We start from the raw sequence: 25,095 nt of genomic DNA on the forward strand, positions 1-25,095 counted from the left end.
CTGATTGGCTTTTTTAACAGTATGAGTAGATCTGAAGGTAGCACATAGGTTTGTTATTTTCTATCCTTATGCAAGATAGAGTGTGCTAATGAGGAAATACCTTCCTATTTGAAAACCCAGGTGGAAGTAGCTAATGAACTGATAATGAGGCAAGCAAGCCAGAGGACAAAAGTTAAACTTTCCTAATTGATGAAGAGAGAGAAAAAGGATGCCAAGTGCTGCTGGATGAAGGCAGTGGGGTTGCAGGCTCACAGAGAAAATTTCTCTCATTAGTGAAATCTCTGTGGCTTCAGGACAAGAGCAGAGCTCTGTCTGTGTGGCAGGCTGGAAACTGCAGGCTGTGCCCATTGCCACACAGATGGGAAGTTTCCCTACACCCTGGCTAGCATACATTGCACATTAGTTACAGTGCTGCTCTTCCCTTTGAGATCAAAGCCACATGCAGTCTATTATGACAATAAAATTTTTATCGTTTTAGAATTCAGTTTTCAACCATCCCATGTGTTAAATGAAACATCAACATAAAAAGTGAGATTACAAAAAAACCCTAAAGCACTCGGAATGCAGACTTCATCTGCAATTTCACAAATATCATGGGAAGTTTGCATTTCAGGGCCTGCTGCTTGTTGCCTCCATCTGCTGGTGACATTTTGGAAAGGCAACAGAAACTGAAAACATACCTGGGAGCGCAAGTTGCCTCTGGAAAGCTTCTAAATCTCATTCAGCATACCAAAGTCGGCAGATATGTGAAAAACTAGGTTTTATTTGAAAGTCATTGCTGCATCTGAAAAGGCCTTGTGTGAAAAATGCATCTGCTCTGTGAGGTGATATTACCTGGCACAGGCAAGTTCATCATTCAGCCCGTGCATAAATCAAGGAGTAAAGCTCACTCTCAGTTCATCATATTATAGATAGATATGCACTGCTCCCCACTCTTTGGAATCCAAATTTCAGAAAAAGGAAATAAAAACTAACTTGGTACATTGGGCACTCCAGCATTTCTAGTTTGGCAAAAGCACTAGCTTAATGTCATGGGCTGTGATTCCTAATCCTTTCCTGCCCTTGACCCCTGCTGTCTAGATTCAAACTTGTAACCATTAATGGGGCTGGATCAAAACACTGGCCTTCTGGTGTCACCAGTGGTGTTTAGAGGGGATTTAAACTCACTGCTTTTCAGCGCAGTGAAATGAACACAGCAGTAGATTAATGCAAGGATTTGAGCTCACTCAGCATGAGAGCTTTCAAAAATAGTGTTAACAGAGCTGCAACTGCCTCTTTCAGGGGAAGCAAAATGAGGGAACAGAACAAATGAACAAACACAGGGCAAGCCTTGTCACTATGGGTAGGGCTGGTAAGCCCGGGGAGCCAGGGAGACAGCCAGCAACTGTGCTGAGATGTGGGGCAGGAGCTCTCTTCATGTTCTCCAGGGAATGGCTCTCCAACCTGCTTGCAGGCCCTATGACTGCACATAATTCCCTACCCTAAGTGTCCCTCCTCCAGAGAGAAGGTGACATCACAAGCTGTAGGGCTGGCCGCCAACAGGTTACTCACCCATCCTTCCCATTCACCTGGAGTCAGGTTGAGACTGGCAAACTGTAGGGAATGGGCATGAGGCTGTTCTTGAACGTTGTGCAAGACACCGGGGCATAGGGTAGTCAAAAACGCCTCTGTACACTTCATCCCTTGCCAGCTGCCCATAGAGGAGGCAGAGGAACTGCTTTTCCTCCAGCTGCCCTGTGTGTGCCTGACTCAGAGACCCCACAGCCCATGCTGTATCCTTTCCAGACTGCAGCAGGATGTGCTCAAGCCCACAACAGTGACAGGAAAACATCTAAAGGTTTCCAGCTTTCATTTCAAAGATTCCTACTAACCCACCTGGCCCAGGAACCCTTCCAGTAACAGTCTCAGTCTGGGGCTGAGCCTATGCTGCTGAATCCAGTGGGAGTTTTGCCATCAACTTCAATGAGAATAGGATCACACCTCAGTTCTTTGTTTTGCCCGTGTTCATTCCTTGCCGCGGGCAGGAACCTGTTTGTTTGTTTGCTGCCTGTGCTCAGTGTGAACATCAATAGGACTAGCTAAAAGAATTCAAACCGTCAGATTTGGGGAAGAGCTCCAAAGTTTGTTTGCTTATCTGAACCAACCCAGGCACCCAGATTCGCACAAATGGTCTGGGAATAACCTCAGGAGAGGTTTTCTCAGGCTGACTCCACGGATTGTATTCAGGTTGAGCATGTCCTGGGGGAGAAACAGCATTTGTGCTTAGGGGAAGAGAAGGGAAGTGTCCAGAAGCATATCAATGGCATTTAGCTTTAAACAAAGAGACTAATTGTCTTTTTACCAGCAATCTCATCAAAAAGTGAATTGATTTAGTTCATTATTAGGGCAAATAGTACCATTTTAGACTAGCCTTTTTCTGTCCAGACTGGCTTGTGTAATCTAGGTGTGAGCCAAGTGCTTGGTTCCCATATGTGTCTGGAACCGCCCGCAGCCCCTTAGGCTCTCAAGAGGGGAAAGGGATATTGCCTCTCCAGCTAACAGCAGCTATTGCCCCAAACACTGACCTAGCATCTTCTATGTGTTTGCCAGCTCTGTGGGATGCTCCAATAGAAGTGTCCTCTGAGTCCTGCATTTCTGCCTGGTTTAGCCACAAAAGGCAGCAGCATCCCAGTATCACAGCACAGATCAATTCTGCCCCTCTGGAGTCCACTAGGGAAACTTTCTATCAAGTCTGAAAGCAAGTCAGACTTGAAAACTGTTTATGATGTCTCGACTTCACTGGGGTTATTGCGCTGCTCTCCAGGTGCCTGTCCTCTCCCTCCCAGCCCTGCCACTGGCACCCTCCAGAGCAGCAGAGGACAGCGCTGCTACTCAGACAAAACAGAACTGAGGGAATCACTACTCAGAGCAGGTCTAGGCACCCACATTCTTTGTTGTCTGTGCAAGTTTCTTTGCTAACATAGCCTTAATGCTTGCATTTCTAGGTGTGCCTCTACATAGCACCAGGATACCTAACCATCATCACTCAGAGTTTGCATGTTTGAGGCTTTGTATTAGCAGATGACCGGCATAAAAAACTTCCTCGTGATTAGTTCCTCCCACACATGAGCATTTCTGTATCTCCCAGACGACTCTTCTCAACTTGTAGACAATCCAGCCAGGCTTTCTACAACTTAGAGAAGAAAATGCTTCCTCCAGCTGTCTGCTCTGTGCTTGCTTGCTATCCAAATTAAACTTGCTGTGGACAGCGACACATTCCCATTTCATGCTGGTTTGATTAATGTGTCTCAGCTAATTGTGTGAAAGATTCCAGTCCTTTCGACTGTGAGACCAGGTTATTGTTCAGCCAATCTCGGCTACCATGTGAAAATGGGGGCTGTTTAGTGTTCATGCACCAGAATCAAAGGAGGGGCATCTTGGACTGGGTCACAGAGCAACACCCACTTCTTTGAAAAGATGTTACTATGCTCTACTAAACCTGTAAACCTCTTGCTCAAAGCACGTCTTCTCCCTCCTCCTCTCCCCCGTGTTCTTTTTTTCTCTGTCCAGATAGACAGGCTCCCCCCACCACTCTCCTATGGTATAAGTGAGAGAGAATGGCTAGATTGTGGATGGCTGAATTTCACATTCTAGGGTTTTTAATATTTCACTTTAATATTTCTCTTACAGAATGATCCTGCTGAGAGGCTGAGAATCAGTGCTCATCATTTTCCCCTCACTGACACTTGAATATATTTTCCCAGGAGAAAACATTAAACAAAAAGAGAAAGAGAGAAAGGGAGAGAGAGAGAGGGAGAGGGAGAGTGACTGAGCTAGCTTTTCAAAGCATACTTCTCAACCTGCCCACATCAAAATAAGAGACAACTGGCCCTTTGAAGTTCAGGACACAGACTTCTCTACCAGCTCATGTGGAAATAAAATAATCCAGCTTTGTAAATCACACAGATTTCTCACCTTGCCGACATCAAAATCAGGGACAGTGACCTTTAAAGCTGCGGTATAAAGGTCCCCAAACCAATCTCCATAAAAATAAGGAAAGTTCAGATAAACTCAGTATCTCCAGGTGCCTGTCAGCTTTTCCAGTCTAAACCAGGAGACATTGGTCCTTTGCTCCACTCCAGTGAGGAGTGGAGACTAAATACACTGTGAGACTTTGAGCAATGAAATCTTCTGTTAGACTTACATACACCAGCACTCAGTGAGGCAACTCTGCCACACACATACCTCTGTTTGTAAACTAAGGCAATCCCAGTCCTGTTTTAGGTCCTACACCACTGTCATTAAGTAGCTCAAGGGACTTAGTAACACTGAAACACAGGATTTTTCATAAGAATTACTGACCCAACAATGGAGTGGCTAGTGGCTCAGAGAAAAAGCTGGCCTTCTCATGAGTTAAATCCTACCTGGGTTATAGTTGGGGAGCTTAGAAAGTCCTGGCCAGGTGTCTTCAGTTGGGACCCCCAATACCTGCAAAAGAAGAGAGTGAGAAGAACAACGACCTCTTTCTGCCCGTTTTTGCCTTGGTGTGGAGTTGGAGGAATTACTCTCAGTGGAGAGTGACTGGCCTTCCCTGTAAACCAGAATCACACTGCCCTGGCTGGTGCTGGATCTACCACTGTGCATAAAGGACACTGACATTTTAGCACTTGATTATGTAGCAGAAAGGCTCCTGCTGAGATTGAATGCTGTTGCTGCTGGGAACATCAGTGAAGGCATATGTAGCTTCACTGCCAGGTGCCACTGCTGCCTGTGTTTACCAGCCCAGGGGTCACACAGTTGAGCTCTTTTCAGTGCTGAAGGTGTCCTCCCACATCAGTGCTGCACTGGGAACTTACTGTGCCCACTTGCACTGGCAGCAGCTGGTATGTTCAGCAGCAGCACAGGCTGTGAGCTCTGAGAGAAACCCTTGCCTTCTGAGGTAAAAACGTAAAGCTGGCAGACAGGTCTAGTAGCTGGAGCTAGAAAGCAGCGCAGAGCCTCACTCTGAAGGATACAGAGCTTCGGCAGTGCCTTTGGCCTTTATTGAGGATTGTGGGCTTCAGCAGTTGCTGCTCACTGAGCAAAGTCTGGGCCAGTAAAGCCTCCTCCAACTTCATTTTAGTAGCTGAAATGTGTGACATATCCAGATTTCTGCAGTTGCGGATGTTTAGTGTTCTTGTTATTATTATTACTTAACACATGCAAAGTGCCCTGTGCCTGTTGATATGGATGATGTGTGCTAAAGCAGTAAAGCCATATATTTAAGAAAAGTTCACAGCATGTGAAATGGTAGTATAAATCAGTACTGCTAGCTCCAAGCATTCAAAGCTTTCATCCAGACAACACCCAGAATGATCAGGTTTCCTTAAAAAGCAGTGAAATTTTAACATGAAAATTTCAGGGTTTTTATTCAAAAAGCAGTGAAATTTTAACATGAAAATTTCAGGGTTTTTATTCACTTTCTCTTCTCCAACACTAGATTTGTCTTACATTAGTTACCCTTTGCATTTGATAGACAATTCCTGTTTCTTAAAATGTGAACTGAGATATATGACATGGGGAACTTGGCCTCCCCAAAATTTGTATTAAGATTGCAAGAAAACAGGCATTAGTGAAAAAATACATTAAAGAAGGAAGAACTACAAAGCCAGCTTGTGGCAGTTGTAAAGCATCAGGAAGTTGATTGTTTTCTCACTCACAGCTAGGAAACAGCTGTGACAATTGCAGCTGCCTGGAGAAGACAGTCACAAGCAGGGTGAGCATCTCATCACTGGCACATGTTAGCATGGCATCTGGTTGCTGTGGCCCATGGTTCCAGACTGTTTATGGACTCAGTCTGCCACAGCAAAGACTAAGGGAGAGGATCCTTGGCTCTGCTCACCTGTAAAATCACCCTTGGAAGTTTGAAAGCTCCCCAAAGAGAAGGTGTCTTGCAGTGTTCAGCCAGCTGGGGACGTTGGAAGTTGGCTTGCACCAAAGGTAATTTGACAGCCCTGGGTGAGGATTTTTGACTGGTGTGTGTGTCATGTGACTAGGACAAGTCTGCCCAAAGCAAACTCTGTATGCACAGGAGAGTTGGAATTTGAACTTGAATCCAGAATTTGCTCTCTTCATGCTATCCCGTTAACTTTCCAGGAAGCCCTGCTCAGTGGGCCCTCAATCTTCAAGGTTTCTCGTGAGCTGTCAAATATCAGTTTACAGGCATCAGAGGAAACTGGCTAAGTTCAGTGCATAGTAGAATCATACCTGCCAGCTCAGGATTCTGCTTCTTATGGTGAAAAATTTAAACAAATAATTATTTGTGTGTGCTGATACTTTTCTACATAATGATTATAGCAAATATTACATTTTACTGCATTGGGGAGTGAAAGTGTTCAGAGCACCAATCACTGAATGCCGTATGAATGTATATTGCATTTTCTGAGCCTTTTCATTACAAAAGCTACTTTTCCAACCTGTAAACTTGCATCTCTTTTTGTTTTCCAATGGAAAACAAATGGGGTAAGTAATCCTCTTCTCTCTTCTCTTCTCTTCTCTTCTCTTCTCTTCTCTTCTCTTCTCTTCTCTTTTCTTCTCTTCATTTCTCATTCTCTTCCATTCTCTTCTCTTTTTTCCCCACCCTGGACCTTTAGTGAGATTCCTTGCCAAATCAGACAATGTATTACAGTTATTTATTTGAAATTAATTATACTCTGACAATTGTTTTACCTGTTGTGTATCCACCCTAAATCTAGATGTTAAGTTTCTGGTCCATGTAATCAGATAAAACAAAGCAATTTCTCTACACTCTATAGTGAAAGGTCTTGGTGCAGGTCAGTTCAGCCCACTGGGAAGAAACAGTTTCAGCCAGAAACATTTTCACAGTGCTTGTATTTCAGCAAGTGCTTTAAGATGGTGTAAACATTGCTCTTTCTCTCTGCCCTCTAACTGCTTGCTTCTCCTGTGATGACTTAACTGAAGGAATCAACCTAACTGATTTTGTTTAATTTTGTTGGGAATTCTTATTGTATGTTTTGTATTGAGGAGCCTTGCAGTCATTCATTTAGCACAATGTTTGGCTCAGCAACAGAAGCACCCTGGTGGCAATCTGTAGCCTAATTCAGCCCCCATGAAGTCCTTCTCAGGATGATGTTAATCAATAAGATGGAGCTTTTGCATGCAGATCCTGTGCCTTGCCTCCTAAAATTTGAATTATGAATCTTGAGTTGATCAGGTTTGCTTGCTCTCCGTGCCATGAGCAAACTGGAGATGCTGGAGTTCTCATTCACTCATGCCACCCTTCCATAACCAACACTGCCAGCCTTCCCTTCACGTTTGGCCCTGCTCCTGTGCCATGCCTTCATGAGCACCAGTGCTCATTAGGGCTACTGTCTGTGCAGCCAGAGGATGAGAAGGGCAAAGAAGCTATTCTCACTTAGAGTAAGCCAGGAAGAAAAAACAAAGTTGCAGGGTCCCCAGTTCATGTAGCCCCACAAGTGAGAGGTGACACAGACCAGCAATGAGCAGCCAGGGATAGAGATGGGAGATGGAGACTGCTTTAGGTGGCACTTGCCTCTAGAAAAATTTTTGGTAAAATGACAGCCAGTCAGTCCTGATGATTCAACAGGACAAACACATTTCACAGAATGGGGATTTTCCAACCATGTATCTATATGGTGTGTGAACCAACAGTTCCACATGGAGATGAGCATACTGGGTGATAGACACTCATGAACACAAATGCAGATGGTCTCTCTACAATTGCAGGGTGCCTCTACTAGTAGTACATGAAAGGAACTGACTATGAGAAAACAGTAGGAATCCCCATTCTGAACCTTACACTCAGCAAAATATCTCATGCTAGACACTGAAAGCCTCTAAGGAGCTTTGAAATCTTGGTCTAACACAGAGCCTCATTCCAGGCTGTATAATATCATAAAACCTCCTGTGAAAAGCACTAATTATTTCATAGCTCTTTAAACTTCCTCATGATTTTTAAATAAGGGGCTTTTTTGCCTTCTGTGGCACAAATCCTGTTAATCATGGTATTAGTTATAATAGCAGAGAAATTACGATAGTGCTATAACCCTCTAATGCAAAACCACAGGAAATGTATCCAGAGATTTCAGAGACATAAGTGTAAGGACAGCCTTCATTCACACGCTGAGAAACTGGACCCTGCCCTGGCTTTGAACCTTGTTAATTATGGATTTTTTGCCCCCCAATAATTCTTTTTCCCTCCACTCTCTATGAAAGAGAAATTCAGCATTTATTTAAATGGACTGAACTGAAGTCTAAGAACTGGATGCGCTTAACCTGATTTTTTATCACATTCCTACTTACAAGCAGAGAAGAAAATGCTACCAAGCAAGAGTGTTTCTGCATGAAGTGGTTAAGCTGGAAAAATCTGACTTATGTTGTCTAATGGCTATCAAGTAATTTCTCATTATTTTCATTAATTTTATTTTTTCTGTACTTTCTCCTTTGAAAACCCATGTTTCAGAAATACTTTATGCATAAGAATAAACCCTTGGGAGGAAATGTAAAAAGGCAGACATAGAATCACAGAATCTGCTGAGTTGGAAGGGACCCAAAACGATCATAGAGTCCAATTCCTGGCCCTGCACAGGACACCTCAAAAATTCCATTGTGCGCCTGACAGTGTTGTCCAAAAACTTCTTGAGCTCTGGCAGTCTTGCCTGCAGCCATTTCCCTGGGGAGCCTGTTCCACTGCCCAGCAACCCTCTGGGTGAAGAACCTTTTTCAAATATCCAACCTAAACCTCTCCTGACATAACTTTAGGCCATTCCCTCTGGTCCTGTCACTGGTCACTCCAGAGCAGAGATCAATGCCTGCCCCTCCTCTTCCCCTCACAGGGAAGTTGTGACTGCAGTGAGGTCTCCCCTCAGACTCCTCTTCCCCAGGCTGAGCAGACCAAGCGATACCTACAGCAAGACCTGTGATGAATGCACAGGTTGACCTCGCTGTTGGTTCAGTAATAGGGTGAGCAGAGCGGTCAGGAGCGCACAGAACCTGTCAGTGCTGCTGACTGCCTCAGTTCTGCCAACTGCTCTCGGAATGGGACTCTGTGTTGCTGCTTCCCCAGCAGAGAAAACAATTTAGGAAGGTCCCAAATACGTTGCTCTCACTCACTGCTACCTTTATAAAGTCATTTCACACTTTCCATTATGGCAAATCAGTCTCTAGAGCCGCACCATAAACTGGATGATACAAAATGTGCCAAGTTAAAATGAAGAAGGATCTCTGACAAACCTCAGGGTCTTGCCATTTTCAAGGTAATTCCGGATCAGTATTAGAGCTCCTTTGTGAGAATGTGGTGTGTGAGAATGTACTGTATCCTACAGGAAGTAAAGGATTTAAAAAGAAGCAACAGAATTTGCAGTACCTGCACACCTTTTATGCCTTTTTCAATTTGATGTCACTTTAATTTGCTTTGAATTTTTGATGAGATGACAAACATCAAAAAGAAGTCATTTGATTTACTCCTGTGTCTGTAAGAAAGTTGCCAAATATAAAATGGGTTACAAAGTCTGCTATGAACTCAGCAGATTAGACCAAATTACTCCTGCTATTCACAGGACCTATGCTTAGGACTTCAAAATTAAGTAGGCTGGAGCAATGGATTCTTTTTCTCTTCCATTTCAGAGTGTATTTTACTCACCGCCCAGATCTTCTCCAGCTGTTCCTGAGTACCAGAAGCTGCTGCAAATATTGGCTGACCCTGGATCATTTCCACAAATATACAGCCTGCACTCCTGCAAGAAAGCCATAGGTATTAACTCATTCACATAAATTATATACATAATATGATTGTTAGGATGGGTGGGGAGAGAGGCAGAGATAATTCTTGGAATGGAAATTTAGAAATTCTGATTTGTAAATGCAGAAATCTTGATACAAGTGCACAAGTGAAATAGGAGAGGAGAAGACCAAAGATAAGTTACATTCACATGCCTCCAGGATTTCAAAACCCAAAGGGGTCAAGGTTCCATACATGTCTGTTCCCATCTCCTTTTTCTCATCAGTACCACCCACCAAAAAAAAAAAAAATCACTTTTCATCATCAAGACAAGACAGGTGATATCCTTGGAAAAGAAGCCAACTAAGCACTATCTTCTTTTTCCAGTACCAAAAAATTTGTTTCAGGTCTTTGTCCATTAATCCTGTTACAAACCATGGGAAAAAAGGATCATGGCAGAAGCCTGTGGATGGATTTTCCATGAGAAAAGGGTACAAAATTGGAGTACTTACAGTAGGAAAGATAAACAGGGATGTACTACACACTTCATGGGCTTGAAGGATATATTAGATGCAGCAAAAACCCTGAGGCACTAACTACTATAGCCATTTTCTTTCAGAAGCAATTAGCTCTTCATTGGAAAGCTGAAGGCAAGATTTCATAGTATTAAAAACCTGGTCATAACGGCAAGTTAAAATATTCTTATTTTTGTGTCATCCCCTGCTCTACACTTGCTCCAAAACAAACCAGACAGCTTAAAAACCCCCAACACCTGCCAAATTGTTTTATTTTACTAAGGTGGATTAGTCCTCATGGCATTAATGGTGAAATAGTTGTGATCAAGGTAGACTTGGCTATTTGCAACTATTCCCATCTCTTACTATATGGTGTAAAACTCCACTCATTTACTTTTTAATAATTTCCTTCAATTTTTTTCTATGTTTTCTGTCTTCTCATTGAGCCCCATTGCAGCTCTTCAGGTTTCAGTCTCATTCTTCTTTGGTTATATCATATTCGAGTCCTTTAGGCTTAACTCTTGAAAACACAGCTTTGTCTTACAAGCTCTGAAAGTATATTATTTTCACTTGCTTAGCAATAACTGTTAATCTCCTCTGGTCATCTGTACTCCTGTGTTACTCTTTGCAGGTTGTTTTTGCAATACTGTAGTTGCTTTTCCCACCTGGCTGTGGTCAGTTGAGCTCCTGGCATGGAGCTCCTCTGCGGTATTTATTTTGGTCATCCTTGCACACCAGGTGGTGCCAAGCCTGTTTGCAGATCCATATCTAACACTGTTTTCATAAACATCTCTGCTGCACTTTCCCTTAGCTTCCTGCACACTAACCTTGGCAAGTCTTGTGAGATGAGCTTCTTTGCTTGTCTTATATCCTCTTACAGAGTCCAGGCATCACAAAACTTAAATCCACAGCTTTTGCAACATAGAGTTTTCCTGGTGTTTCATAGCACTACCACATGATTAGACATTACTTTGGAGCCCACAGATAGATTCTACTGAGCCCAGTGGCATACCAAGACTGTTTTCACAGCTGATGGATGTGCCCAAATGGCTCACCCTATTTTGCAACCACAGGGGCTGCTGTAATCGGCTGACTGCATTGCACAAGTTCAACTGTGTATAGTCAAAGCAATTTGGATACTCTTGATTAGCAGAGAGAAGAGAAACAACTCTCTGTGTTTTTGGAATAAGTGATGCTGATGTTCTACCACAGTTTTCATTCTGATATCCTAGCTAGAAAGGGCCATTTGACTGGCAAGAGCAGGAACTTTGCAAACTAATGGTAGTCATACTAGCCTTGCAGTAGAGGCCTCAGCTTTCCTACTGAGAGTTACAGTTACAGCTCTGACAGCCTTATGAGGATCCTTCTGATAATGAGGATGATTCAAAAGCATTTACTTTTAAATGTTTCTAAATACTTAGACCTGGGGTTGTTTTGCTTTCCCCCTTTTCCTTCTTACCCCTCTAATATTAATTTCTCAAGTCTTCTTACCCCTTCCAGTCTATAAGTTTTTAAGAGGGTCTCAGTCCTATAAAACTGCCTCGGGAAGAGATAGGGCAGAGGGAGGGGTCTTTTGGGAAGAGGCCTAGACATGATATTTTAGCAAGTGCCAGATATGCACACAAACCAAAACAGTGACAGCTGAAGTAGTAGGAGAAGTTACAGGGATATTCAGGGAGCATAAGCAGAGCTAAATCAGACAGTACAGTTGTATCCATCTGCAATCCCTGGGGAAGGTCTGAACACTGCACTTTGCCCTCAGTCTGCAGTGCTGCATCACACAGCAGAAAGGTGCTCATCAGGATTAAGATTTAAGATATCTCTACGGCATCCCAGAGTTCCCTCTCCATGTTTGGGAGTTTTTGTTGGCACTAGGAGATTGCAATTTTATATTTAACCAGAAATATATCCTTCCTCTTGTTCATCACCAAGCCTGGTCTGTACAGTGGAGCCCTTAGCCAATGTCTCCCAGTTTGCAATAGTGGGGCACTGTGAACCAGGCTGAAGAGAAGGCTGTAGTGAGCCTTCTTAACATGGCAGGTCCATGTTAAATGACTGCATGTGAAGTCCTATTCTGCATGAATCTACCAGGGAAGACCACTGTGATTTTTTTTCTCTCTTTTTTTAAAATGGAAGCTTATACAAGGTAAGCCTGACTGAAAAGACATCTTAAGGCACTCATGATGTTTGCAGCCATTAATGTGGCTGTATATAAAGCACTTGATGTTTTTCAAAAAAAGAAAAAAAAAGTCCTTCTGATATGCAGTGTAATCTCCCTGAAATCCCTTAATTGAATCTTCTAAAGTCCTGAAGAGATAGTGAGGGAGAAAGAAAGAGAAAAGAGATACAGAGAGATTAAAGCAGCTTTTCTAGCTAGTCCAAGAGCAACCAAGTCTCCTTCTATATCTCTTTCTTCATCTATTCAAGGCCTCATTCACTTCCCATGTGCCTCCCACTGACAGTATTGCTGCTCAAGCACACTATGCATGAATTGCAATAATGTTTTATTTTGTTATAATTGGTTTCTTTAAACCAGGGCTTTGACACCCACTGTCTCATGCCATTACTAAGGGCATTCTGACCTGCCTTCATGTAAATTGCAGCATCCAAAGGACATAGGGTTTTTTTTTTCCTTTCTTCCCAATAGACAAGTAACATCTGTGTGAATTCACATTATTTCCTAATAGACAAAAATTGAACTTAAATGCAGTGTACATCAAGATAATAAATGACTCTTGTTAGAGGAAGTTACTGAATAGAGCTCACTGAAGCAGTCTCTATTCTCTCAGCGTGACATCTTTCTTTAGGGCAAACACTTGGAATGTTGTTATTATAAGGAGGCGTTCTAACAAAGGTGCCTATAGTGTGGATGTAGTTCAGTGGGACGGAGAGCACTGTGCTGCTAGAGCTGGGATCTTTGTACACCACTCCTACGTTGCTATTCATTACACCAGAGCAGACTTATGCAGTGGGGATGTTGGTTTTGCATAGGCAGAAAAGACATGCTTTCTCTGCATAGCTGGCTTTGGACAGGGGTCAGCTTTCAGGGAAAAAACCAACAGGCTTATGCCTGATACAAACCCTCTAATCTGCTAGGCAGGCATGTTCTTCAAACTCAGCAGACATTTCTGAGAGACTGTCTGGAGGGAAAAATGACAGGTAGTGGGGGTAGTAGACAGGACTATTTAGACTGGCTTAGCAGCTGGAAGCCATTAGAATTTAGCAAGGTTTTCCTCCTTAGAGAAGTCTTTAAATAATTAAATTAGCAGCAGTCACAGGGAAATAAACAATCGAAAAACTTCCGTTTCCCTGACCTACCCTCCAGACTTAGGTCACTGGAGTGTCTGATAAGCTGCAGACTTCTGGAGGGAGCCTGTGAAGACCTGGAGCTTTGCTGTTTGTGAACTTAGCCAGCCACCTTGCACATTCTTCAGCCTGCTGCACTCCTACCCCTTCCCAGCCTTTGACTCTGCAGTAGTTAAGAAGAAGTCCTGGTGGGACAGGTACAAGCAGAAGATTAACTGGTCTGAAGAAAGGGTGAAGCAGCAATACCACCTACAGATGTAAAATTGCCAGGATAAGGTCTCCTGCAACTTCATGAGCTGCACACTGTCCATGAGCATGTCAGGACTGTGTTGTTGGAAGTGGGCTCAGGCTGGTGCAGAAGTAAGCCAGAAGATTGATGAACCTTACAGTTAGCCCAGCTACCATCCAAGCCAGCCCAAAAGACCACTGGGACCCTGCAAAGCCTTCATCCTCTGCTGTTTTCTGCCCACTTTCAGAGACTCCTCTCCCATCTATGAATGTGCAGCTTGTTTCCTTTTGATTCCCAAACACATCAAGATTTTTGGATAGAGCTCATGAGGAAACAAGGCTTTAACAGACACAGGCCTTTTCCTGAGTGAAGAACAGACTGCATCTGAGACATGATGTTTGAGAAGAAGGACAAAACATCACAGAAATAATTAAAATCTCAGACACTTTTCTATCTCCAGACTCATTGAGAAACCCTTTAATGGCACATTCTGTTACCAAGGCCTAAGTAATTGATGGTGCAGTTGTGGATCCATTGTTTTCACACAAAGCCATTTCTGCAGAGAGTTACTACTGGCTCGGCTGACTACATAGATACACTTGTATTGAGCAAGTGTCCTGTTGCAAGATACAAAAATGCCCCATACATTTTACCAGATAAGATGCATATCTCTCATAAATATTATCAGATGAGGTTTGTATCAATCCATAGCTGAGATATAGTGACAAAAACTTCTATGAACCCTCTATGAAACTTCTACAAAACTCCACACTGCTCACAAATTCACCGCTCAAAGGTGTTAATTCCTCTACTTACAACTGTATCTACTGTAACTTTGGCTGATTTAATTTAATTCAGATAAAAATATTTTTTCCCAGGAAACCCCAGAGGCTTTGATATTGGTCAGTACCAGATATCTATATCAGAAGAATAAGCTGTAGCTCCAAGCAACACATCAGGAGGACGGTACCCGAGTGTCACAACTTCAGAGGAGTATGTCTGTCTGGGGATGGACTGGGCACGAGCAAGGCCTGCAAAAAAACCCCAACAAACCAACAAAAAATGCTGTGTTAGGACAGTCCTTCTACCTGTATAGATGATAATAATTGAAAACAGGACATAATTTTCTCTTTAAACACAAATAATCTCAATGCACCTTACAAGCAATTGACAAAGAAAGTGTTTCTTGAACATACCTCTGGGGCAGATCAAATCAAGTAATAGGCTGTGTTTTGCAGGGCTTTATCATTTGAGACTGAAGCAGCTATCCCAAACCAATGTCAAGAAAGCTTTTTGGGTCACACGTTGCTGTGGACTCTACACATTATGTTATTTTCTGAACAGAGAGGGGTTGATTCTTTGTTCTCTTGAACTAGTTTTACACGGCAGTAATTGCTCTGACTTAAATGAGTTTAATCCCTGCACCTATCAGTATAAATACAAGAAAAGCTGGACTGACCACAGAAATAGTTTCCTGAAGTTCAAGAAAAGGTTATGCTTCTCTGCCTTAATTGGCTGTGGATACAGATCTATATGCATGCTACAGCTTTGGTCTGAGCAGATATACAGCTGTATCCAAACTGTGACTCACCAAAGTCGGCTAATTTGAGCTCACCGAGGCAACTGATGAGCAAGTTCTGGGGTTTCAGATCTCGGTGAAGAATGTGTTGTTGGTGGATGTAAGCCAGGCCGCGCAAAAGCTGGAACATGAAGAGCTGGAAAAAGCCAACAAAAAACCGAAATGATTTTGTGAGACTTTGCATTGATACATTAACTCTGAACTTTGAGAGAACGCTGAAACAAAGCAGAGACAAAGCAAGTAAGAAACCAGTAAAAATCCCAAAAATGAGTAGAGCTGGCTGAGGAAGAGAAAACTGTGGTTGGTTATGACTGCCCTACAGCTTTCTGAGGTTTTCAGGGTGGAATATTTGGCCAGGAGGGCAGTTTAACTGTGGTCCATAAATGCTCATTTTGGAAATTTCACTCTTCTTTAGAAATGGACTATTGATTGCAGGAGCAAGGTCAGCTTGCCAAAACACAGACCCCAGCTTTCAGAACAGCAGCTGTGCTGGTTGCAGTGCTCAAGACAAAGACATGAAGACACACAGCAAAACAAAACGAAAGCCTAAGGAGCTGAAGGTTTGCCCCCTTGAGCCAGATGGCACCAGCTGACTGGGTTCCATGGCCACTGCACATGCCAGCAGTGGAGCAGGGAACTGACTGACCTGGCAATGGGAACTGTTGGCTTCAAGCTGGGAGATAACAGGAGGACCTGATTTTAAAAATACAGCAAATCAGATATGATGAATGAATCCAGCAAGGAAGAAGGAATCCAAGGAAGAAAGGAAGCCAAGAAATAAATATCTAACTCCCACCATCTAGGTAGTCTAAATAAGCCTGGGGTAAAATAAGTTGGGCTGAAACAAGGTATGAAGTTTGTCAGTGAACAGAAACACAGCTAAAGTAATAAGACTTCACCAGAGAAAAGATATTTTTCACCAGAGGTTTAACCTAAAGAGGAGGAAAAACAGTGACACCCATAGGTCATTTTTGTACCAGAAAATTGTCCCTGTAACATTCTGCATACTTATATCATATTCTGTAGGAATCATTCAGAAAAACAAACTGCATTTGCCAGCAAAAATGAAGCAAGCTAGATGACCCTCCTGAAGGAGCAGTAAATAATTTGCAGTTCAGTTCCTGCTGACAGTGAGTATTCCGGACAGGAAAGCAGAGCAGCTGGCTAGTGTTTATTCACAGAAATGCCAGTGAGTACATATTACAGCCATGTGCTCCATGTGCTTTACGAGCATGTCTGGTAGCAGAACCCTTGAGATCTGTGCCAAAACTACTACACTGCATCTCAGATGTGTCTGAGCTTTAAGGATGTTTAAAATCTGAGGCCCCAAAAAACTTCATTAGAATCGGTGTTGCTCAACAACTATCTGGAAAAAGATGTGAACAATGTGGCAACATTTGAAGATGACAGAAGTATTTAGATTAGTTGTGATAACAAGTGACAGTGAGGAACTTCAGAGAGATCTGACAAAGCCAGATGAATAGGCAGTTTGATAAGATACAAAGTTATTGTTGACAGCTAGACAGTAAGATAAATTAACTGAAGCTGCTCAGGAAAAGGGCCCAGGCATTCACTGAGGACATCTGCACTGAAACCTTAAGCCAGCGTGCAGCAGCAGTCCTGAAAGTTAATTAAATGTGAAGATGCATACAGAGGAGAGCAGGAGACTATTATAACATCAATCTATATAGTAAGGGTACATGTTTGGCTGTGTCCAGATCCAGTCAATCACAAAAGGTATGGGAGAAACAAAAGGGACTTAAATGAGTGCAAATGTGAAGATAGTTCCAAATGAGAAGAGAGTGAGATCTGAGAGTTTTTAATTAGAGAGATGAATAATGTGTTATAACAATAAAAAGGACAAAAATTTGTGTAGAGATAGGTTCCCTTGCCACAAGATGTCATTGTTCTCAAAAGCGGAATGCCTGCTTGTAGGCTCAGAAAATAGGAAGAGGGGCTAACTGAAAAAAGGCTTGGAGACTGAGAGGGAGCTTTTATATCATCAAAGGTAGATTTTCTCCCAAGTTTTTGTCATATATGTAACAAATGTTAGTAAGTAATTTACAGTGACCATACATGGTGGAAAATAACTCTTCCTCATGCCTTAAGGGATACAAGTCTTCTAAGGAACTCACCATAACATTGCACGAATGGAGTCCTCCAGGATGCTGGCCCATGTACTGTGCTAGATCTGTGTGCTAAATAACAGAGAAGAACTTGAGGCAAAGCTTCTGCTGTAAAATGCCCCTACCAACAATGCCTCTTCTGTAAATGGAAAAATATGCAACTGCTACAAAACTGCCTATTTCACCTGCATCTGGTCTGATGCAGCCCACAAGCATGTGTTTAAGTTCTGGGCCACATCAGGGACCTGGCTGACCTGTTATCTCATCCAGCATTTGTGACCTGAAGCTGCTGGTTAACAGAATTCATACTTGTGCCAGAACTAACCATGAAGCTGCAATAAGAAGACCTAGCCTCTGTATTTTCTTTATCATCTGGTTGACTATCTGCAAAAGCAGGAGAAGTAGCAATATTCAAGTGGAGAATTTTATTGGTATCCTGGTCTCCCCATGAGAGCAACCCACAGCTCGGTCATGGTAAGCCACTGGGGTCAGTGCCAAATCTGACCCCAGCTGGGATGTGAGCTCATATCATTATTTCCTATCCTTGCTGTGGCTCAAAAACACTACTTTTATTGTGTTGGCAAGGCAGAAATGGAGGTAAATAATGTCTGTCACCCCAGTGGACACAAGACATGGAATTATTTTTGCATACAGCTGCATATGCAGAAAGAAAAGAGTAAGGCCGTGTGGCTGGAAAGCAGGAGATCAAGAAGGAAAATAAATCATTGCACTACAGAATTACAACTTGTTTCTTTGTAGATGTCTCATAGAGCAGTAAATTCATTCTGCAGCCACTTCCCAATACTTCCCAGTACTAGCTCCACAGGAAGCTAGAAAAACATCAACTCACCATGTACTCAAAGACAAATGTTAGTGTCTCCTTGGTCTGGATAATGTCATGAAGCAGTACAATGTTGGCATGTTTCAAACACTTGAGAAGAGAAGCTGGGAAAACACAAAAGGAAGATCAACTTTACTGCTGCTGGAAGTGGAAGGAGATTGTGCACAAAACAAGGCAGTGAAAATAAAAATATGGGGAGTAATAGTTCAGACTTGGCAGTTCTGTAAGGAGTGGCAGCTACTGAGCCTGAAGGAGGATGGAACAGCTCTGCAGAGAAGCAAGCATCAGTGCTCCAGGCTTGGCAGGAGCCCATCCATCTCTCAGAAATGAGATCTTGCCTCTGTCAGAAATAGCAGTTCACAGTTCCCATGTGTCAGCTTATCAGTTGAGGAGAAGTAATTTCTTCAAGGTAAATGCTGAGAGGGAGGACCTGGGAGCTCCCAGAGCCAGAATGCAGCAGAATGAAGTTACTGAGTGAATAGTAACTTGTATGTATTTATAAAACTTTGGCACACTTTTCTTTCAGCCTAACTATCAGAAGCATCATTGCAACTTGTGTCCCTGGTCCTTAGGTCCTGACATGCCTTTGCCAAGCCTCATCACATCCAGGGTGTGGTGATGCAGGGGGCAGCACTTGGAAGAGTCTCTGGCCCCATATAGACCACAGAGCAGTGACTTATGCTAAGACAAGAGCTACAGCCTTCTGGGCCTTTTGGCTGTGCTTTGGGTTTGCTATGTTAGAGCAGGCTCCAGCCAGAAAACGTATGAAAGGAGCTTCTCAGCAGAAACTCAGCTTTTCAGGGTGCACAGCTTAATCATTTGCTACCTTAGGTGTGAGACAATATAGCAGTAACTCTGTACAGAGGAGGAATGTGGGGAAGAGGTGAAGCTGGGAGTACTATGCCTCTAGGTTGCTGGCACAACTGAATAATCTGACCCAGCTGTTCACAGATAGGGAACACAAACTACACAAAGAAAAGCCCCAAAGCCCCGAAAAAGCAGATGTCCCTGACTCGAGTTCTGCTTCTGACATAGCAGAACAGCCTCAGAGCTGTTCCAGACCCACTTTTTGCTGCTGATTAAAACCAAATTACTTTGCTGTCAGACCACGCAGTGCTACAAATTTCATTCAAATAAGGCACGGGCATACAATCTTGTTTCAGCTGAATTAGCTGAAGCACACAATACAGAGCATGGGCCAGCTATGGGAGGCAGAGTTTTGGTCACAATTAAAAGCTGCTTTTTTGTTTTTCACACAATATGAAAAAGATATTTGAAGAGTTTCATGCAGGCAAAGCACATTTATACCGGATTAGCACTTTACCTTTTGTAATCCTAACAATCTCACGTGGTTCTAAAAGCCCCACTGCCAGAGTTACACTTGTGGCACAGCTGTGGCCCAAGCCTGTGTCACTTCTGAGACTGCTGAGCAGTAAGGCATGCCTGATTCAGCACAACTACTGGATTGCAAAGTCGTTCTTGCACAGAGCTTGGTGTTGCTGCAGCTAAACTGCCTCTGCTGCTGATACTAGTCCATTTAGCTACCACCAGTATGTTCCCAGTGCATAGCAGTATGGACCTTAAACATGCTTCACACTTGCCTATGAATCTAGTAAAAACACTCTGGCTAGAGCCCATCTGCTACAGAACATGATAACCTGACTCTCTGATACCTCAAAAATTCCATATGACCGGAGTTATTGCTCCAGAGGGACAGCACAGAGGGTCCACAGTAAAATGGAGGATTCAGCGCCTGTGCCTCAATCAGGCTTCTGGGAACTGCTCCTCACTTTGTTGCTTCTACAACCCCCTGCTGGGGTGTCAGGTGCTACTGCCAGAACCGAGCTTTAAACGCATTTTGTCTCTGCGGGGCTTCCTGGGGTGAAGCGTCTCTTTGTCAGGGGAGCACATTCCTCCGGGGTAGCAGAGAATGTGCCGCCTTAATAAATCTTGTGCTTTGTTTTTGCTACTGACTTACATTGTAAATTTGAGGTGTCAGATGCTGCAAATCTCAGCAGTACACAAAAGACCTACTTAAAGCAGATCCTTCATAGGATCACCCTTGTTTTCTCCCATAATGGATGAAGTTAAGACTCTCAGCCTGTCCAGTAGAGCATGTTAAAGGGGTGCTGATCTTTGGTGCATCATTAGTTCAATGCAGATAAAGCTTTTAAGGCTTATTTTACTGGTGGGCTACAAGTGTAAATGGAGAGCAAAAGCATCACAGCAAATGAGTGTATAGGAAACGTAACCCAACCCATTTTTTAAATAGGCATATTTAGGTGCGTCTCTGCTTTCACACAGAATTGGGCTAAGGACTTTGTAAACTTTCTTGTCTTAATTACAGTTATAAACCTGGAGTGGATTCAGTGACCTCTGTCGCTATTCTGAGCTGACTGCTATGAGAGTCCTTCTGTGCTGGTGCTGCTTTGTGAAAGCTGGCACATCTGGTCCCTGACTCTCCATGCCAGTCACAAGATTAACCCTAGTTTCACAAGTGCAGTAAGAAATTAAAAAAACCCTCATGTGTGTCTTCCTACATGGATAGCTTTCACTAATACCATAAAACAGACTGGCACAACAGTTGCATATTTCTGTGCATGGAAGAAAAGAGATTATGGTCTTCTTGGGATTGTACAGCAGATGAAAATAGAAGCCTCAGTCAAGCAGGCTTGTGAACTTAGCCCGTAGGGAAGTGTAAATACTTTTAGCCAAAATCAAGTACTTGCACAAAAGCATTTCTTTCTCCAAGAAATTGAGAAATCTGCCTAGTGCTCTACAAAGTCGACTTATAAGAAGAATTTCTCATTGGACTGAAATAACAGATGTTATTACACATCAGTTTTATTGAAAGTATCTCTCTTCAGGCTGGGATCTGTGATGCTCTAGGTATTGGCTAGGAAAGTGTCATGGTAGTAGTAACAAGTCTACAACTGCCCAATGCAGGGTGGCAAAGGCTGTGTAGTTTCTAGAGGGAGTGAGAAAGCAACTGTGAAGGAGGCAGCAAGCAGAAGGTGCAAGGGGGCCCTGACACTGCTAGAAAGAACATGCTCTGGCTGCAGCAGGCACTTTCCTTATCACAGGCATGGATGCATCTCTCACAAGTGCATACACCAGAGATTCCTCCTCTGTCCTTTGCATGCCTGTCCAGCCCAGCATGAAGACATCCTCCACAAGAGGATAAGGAAAGTGAGAATTTTGGGAGAAAGACAGCTGGCACATTGAATAAGAAGAAAAGACTGAGGGAGACATCATGGAGCTTTTCCAGGTTAAATCAAATGCTCTTCAAGAGTGATGCTCCGCTATGTCTTACCTTCCCGAATGGCTGTAAAGGGCACTCCCTCTTCTGCCTCCAGCTTGATCACTTTCAGTGCCACCACCTGGCTGTTGATCCTGTCAGGTCATAGTAGAAAGTCACATGAAACTTCTCAGTGCTTGGCATGATAACACTAACAGTCTCCCAAGCAAACACCCAAGCAAAATTTCTGGGGCTTGCTGACCCACTCAGGCCAAACTCGGAAGTTACAAACTCCCTCCATCCTGTGTTCAGTGAGCTGAGAGCCAGCCCACCTGGCTAAAGAAGAACTGTGCTGCTGTCCAGGTATTACTAGAGCATGGCTTTGAGCAGTGGCCCCACTCCACCTTCTAACAGCTCTCCTGTCCCTGTGTGATGGCAGCATGACCTCATGCCCAATTTTTCAACTATGCAGAGATCACTCACTTCAAGGAAAACCTTTGCTCCCTCCCTGGTTTAGCCAGACAATCTGCTGGCACACTGCTGTGGATCAAAGAGTCTTTGTGATGCCTCCATGGCTGCAGTGGAGGAGTTCCCTGAAAAATTGGGATGAGGCTTTGCAAATATTATGTTAAAGGCAAAACTGGACTTTTGATTTGCCTTTATCTGCCATAGGAGGTGTTTTCAGCAAGCACTGGGAAGGCAGTACTGCTCACCTGCTGATCCCCTTGTACACAGTTGCACAGGATCCTTCACACAGCTTCTCTAGATGTATATAGGATGTGGCAGCTCCAAACAGGATGCCTTGTCTCTGCTTCATGAAGAAATTGGTATGTGTTTTAGATTGCTGGGTACAACAAGAAGCTACTAGCAGGTCACTCAGTAATTAAGTACTGATTAATGGCTGGAATAACCATTGGATAAAATATCTCCTTTCTGGCTCTGTGGATGCTGCACCTCACCCATTTGAACTCCTCCACAATATCCTGCTCCTGGAAAGAGCCAGTGTAACTCCAAGGTCCCTGTGTGCTGTACCTCCAGCTCTGGAGGGTGTGAAGCTGCAGGGGCTGCAGAGGGGATAGAGAACAGGATGCTCTGGTTACATCTAACACCTGGCATAGGAAAAGGGGACAAACTGTGTCACTGGCAAACTCCATTCTGCTGAGTTTCTTTTCTTTCTCCTTGACTGAAGTGGTTTGAGCAATGCACATCATTTTTATCTCTCTCTCTTCCAGTCTTAGATCTCCATTACTGGCTGTAAGGGGAGCAACTGTCTGTGTGTTCCTGTGTAGGTAAATGGTGGCACTCCCCAGCACACAAAGATAAAGCTCCCTTAACTGCAGAGGGTACTTCTGCCAGCATCATGCTAAATGCATGTTATTCCCCCTTACCCTGAAATATTCATCTCTAAATAACCTGTTAGGGCAGGGACCAAAACTCAAATGCAGAAGTGAAGTTTCAGGATGTTTACATTTACATATTCTTCTCCCCCTTAATCCCTCACCCCTCACCTTCTTCCTCACCACCGTATAATTTACACAGCCTGTTAAATTGGCCCATACAGCATAACAGTGCTGTACACTACTCAACTATAAAAAAGGTAGCAATGAATGGCAAGCAGGCTTCAAGCCCTCCCAAACAGCTATATTGAATGGATTATAATTTGACAACACAGGATTTGCAATCTGTGGCATGCTGCCTCCTCCAGAACTGTAGGTTGTTGGCTGCCTCCCTGCTTTATAATCTCTCATTGGCATAGAACTTGCTGGAGTGCAATCTCCTCTCCCTTCTCATCTCATCAAAGACATTTATTGTCATCTAAGGTACAGATTTCTCTTTCAGTAGCTTCACAAGCCTGAAGCTGCAAAGTTTGATGCTGTCTGGTTAGAAGCAAATGTGACAGCTTTGCACTCCCACAGGTGGAAACACCCAAGCTTACCCTACCTATCTCAATGCAGAAGTATCACAAGATGACATTAAATACCTCTGCTGTAGTCACTGCTTCCATGTGCTGAAGGCCTTGGATTTGTTGGGAGCCCCTTCTCTCTGAACAGCAGCTGCTGCATTCTGGTCTGACAGCACTTACACACAGCACGTCTCCCATGTTGTCCTGTTTAAATTAAACTGTATCTCTTTTTTTCTCCTTGCTCCTCCTCATCCCTCTGTGTCTGTAATAACAGCTCATATGACTCGCATGAGGTCTCTGCCTCAAAGAGTCTTGTGATTTCTGCAGTTTTTCCTTGAAGGTCCAAATGCACCTCTGGAGTAGTTCCATTGATTTCAGTTCCTTTGGTACATGCCCTCCAAAAACAGCCAACATTTTTCATACCTGAAGATGGAGAATTAATAAACCCAAACTTTCTGCTTTACACACTTCTTTCAGTTAAGCAACTCTCAGTGTAGTAAGTTGGATAATGAAGGGATAGGTTTCACACAGGAGCAGAGCAGGCCCTGACTTCCCTCCCTGTCTGTAGCAGTTCTAGACTTCAGACTTCAGCCTCTGGGCTCCCAGGTGAGCTTTCTGAGCACTGTGGCTGAGCTGTGCTTTCTGCAGGAGCTGCACACTGACTGCCCTTGCTTTGGCATTTACATCAGCGTGGGGACCTGTCTGTCCCTGCTGGATTACGCGTCCGAGGGATGCGATGATTGTATCTGATGGTCTTGTCCATCTGTCAGAATAACAACAGCAAACTGATTAATCCTGCCCACTGTAGGTCAGGGAATGCACAGTGGATTTACCCTGGATGTGGATGGCAAAGAATCCCTTTCTTATAGTCCTGCATGAGCAGGATTCACTGTGCAGCTTCCTAGGACTAACACCCAACCCACACACGGAAAATGACAGGGGCTGAGGGAGCAGACATTGTCCTGTGGAATTTTTATGCTGACCCATTAGGTCCTTCAGTTTTCATTTGAATGTATCACATGAAATCTTCCCTTTGCTTCACTCTTTTGATGTCCAAGAATAACACTTTTTCCTTGAGCGCAATTATTTCTTTAGAGCAAAAATGTCTTGAGAAGGCAGGAACAATTTCTGTGTCTTGCTGCAACCCAACCACCCAGCCCTTGCATGCCAGGGAGTAGTGGGAAAATACTGTCACAAAGAGAAGTAATCCAACTTTTGCCAGGTAGCCAGAGATGATAAATGAAGAAAGCATGCTTATAGCTGATGATTGTTTTTATTGGAAAAAAAAAATACATATAGCATGTGTGTATATACACACATAGATGTATATACAAATTGCGTATATACAGATATTGCTCTATTTATGTGTACATATTTAAATGTATTCTGCGAAATCTATGCCTGTGAAAAAGCACACATAGACGCACCTGCGGCAGCACAGCTATCCACACCAGGCCGCTCCGAGGAGAAGCTGCGGCGCAGGCCCACTCCCCGCTAAAGCAGCGGTGTCGGGCGGGTTTGCGGAGCAGGGAGGGCCGGCCGGGCGCTGTCGCTGTCCCCGATCCCGCATGGGCCGGCCCCGGGCTCTTTATTTGCGCCTCGAATATTTCCCGACGCACACCCACGTGTCGCTCCGCTCT

General features: G+C 43.6%; 1 protein-coding gene across 1 annotated transcript in view; it reads right to left on the reverse strand.

The window, feature by feature from the left end:
- Window positions 1-23,653, reverse strand: part of CDK15 (cyclin dependent kinase 15) — a gene marked incomplete at both ends in the record, with an annotated part of 34,444 nt that extends 10,791 nt beyond the window's left edge. Inside the window, 10 exons of the mRNA XM_084209059.1 lie at window positions 4,404-4,467; window positions 9,641-9,734; window positions 14,679-14,799; window positions 15,360-15,483; window positions 17,483-17,545; window positions 18,324-18,418; window positions 21,628-21,707; window positions 22,266-22,363; window positions 22,512-22,616; window positions 23,636-23,653. Coding sequence (XP_084065185.1) covers window positions 4,404-4,467; window positions 9,641-9,734; window positions 14,679-14,799; window positions 15,360-15,483; window positions 17,483-17,545; window positions 18,324-18,418; window positions 21,628-21,707; window positions 22,266-22,363; window positions 22,512-22,616; window positions 23,636-23,653 — 862 coding nt within the window. The remainder of the gene's footprint in view (window positions 1-4,403; window positions 4,468-9,640; window positions 9,735-14,678; window positions 14,800-15,359; window positions 15,484-17,482; window positions 17,546-18,323; window positions 18,419-21,627; window positions 21,708-22,265; window positions 22,364-22,511; window positions 22,617-23,635) is intronic.
- Window positions 23,654-25,095: the final 1,442 nt, after the last annotated feature.

Source organism: Fringilla coelebs (assembly GCF_963513975.1).
Source record: "Fringilla coelebs genome assembly, chromosome: 7".
NCBI classification, from domain to species: domain Eukaryota; kingdom Metazoa; phylum Chordata; class Aves; order Passeriformes; family Fringillidae; genus Fringilla; species Fringilla coelebs.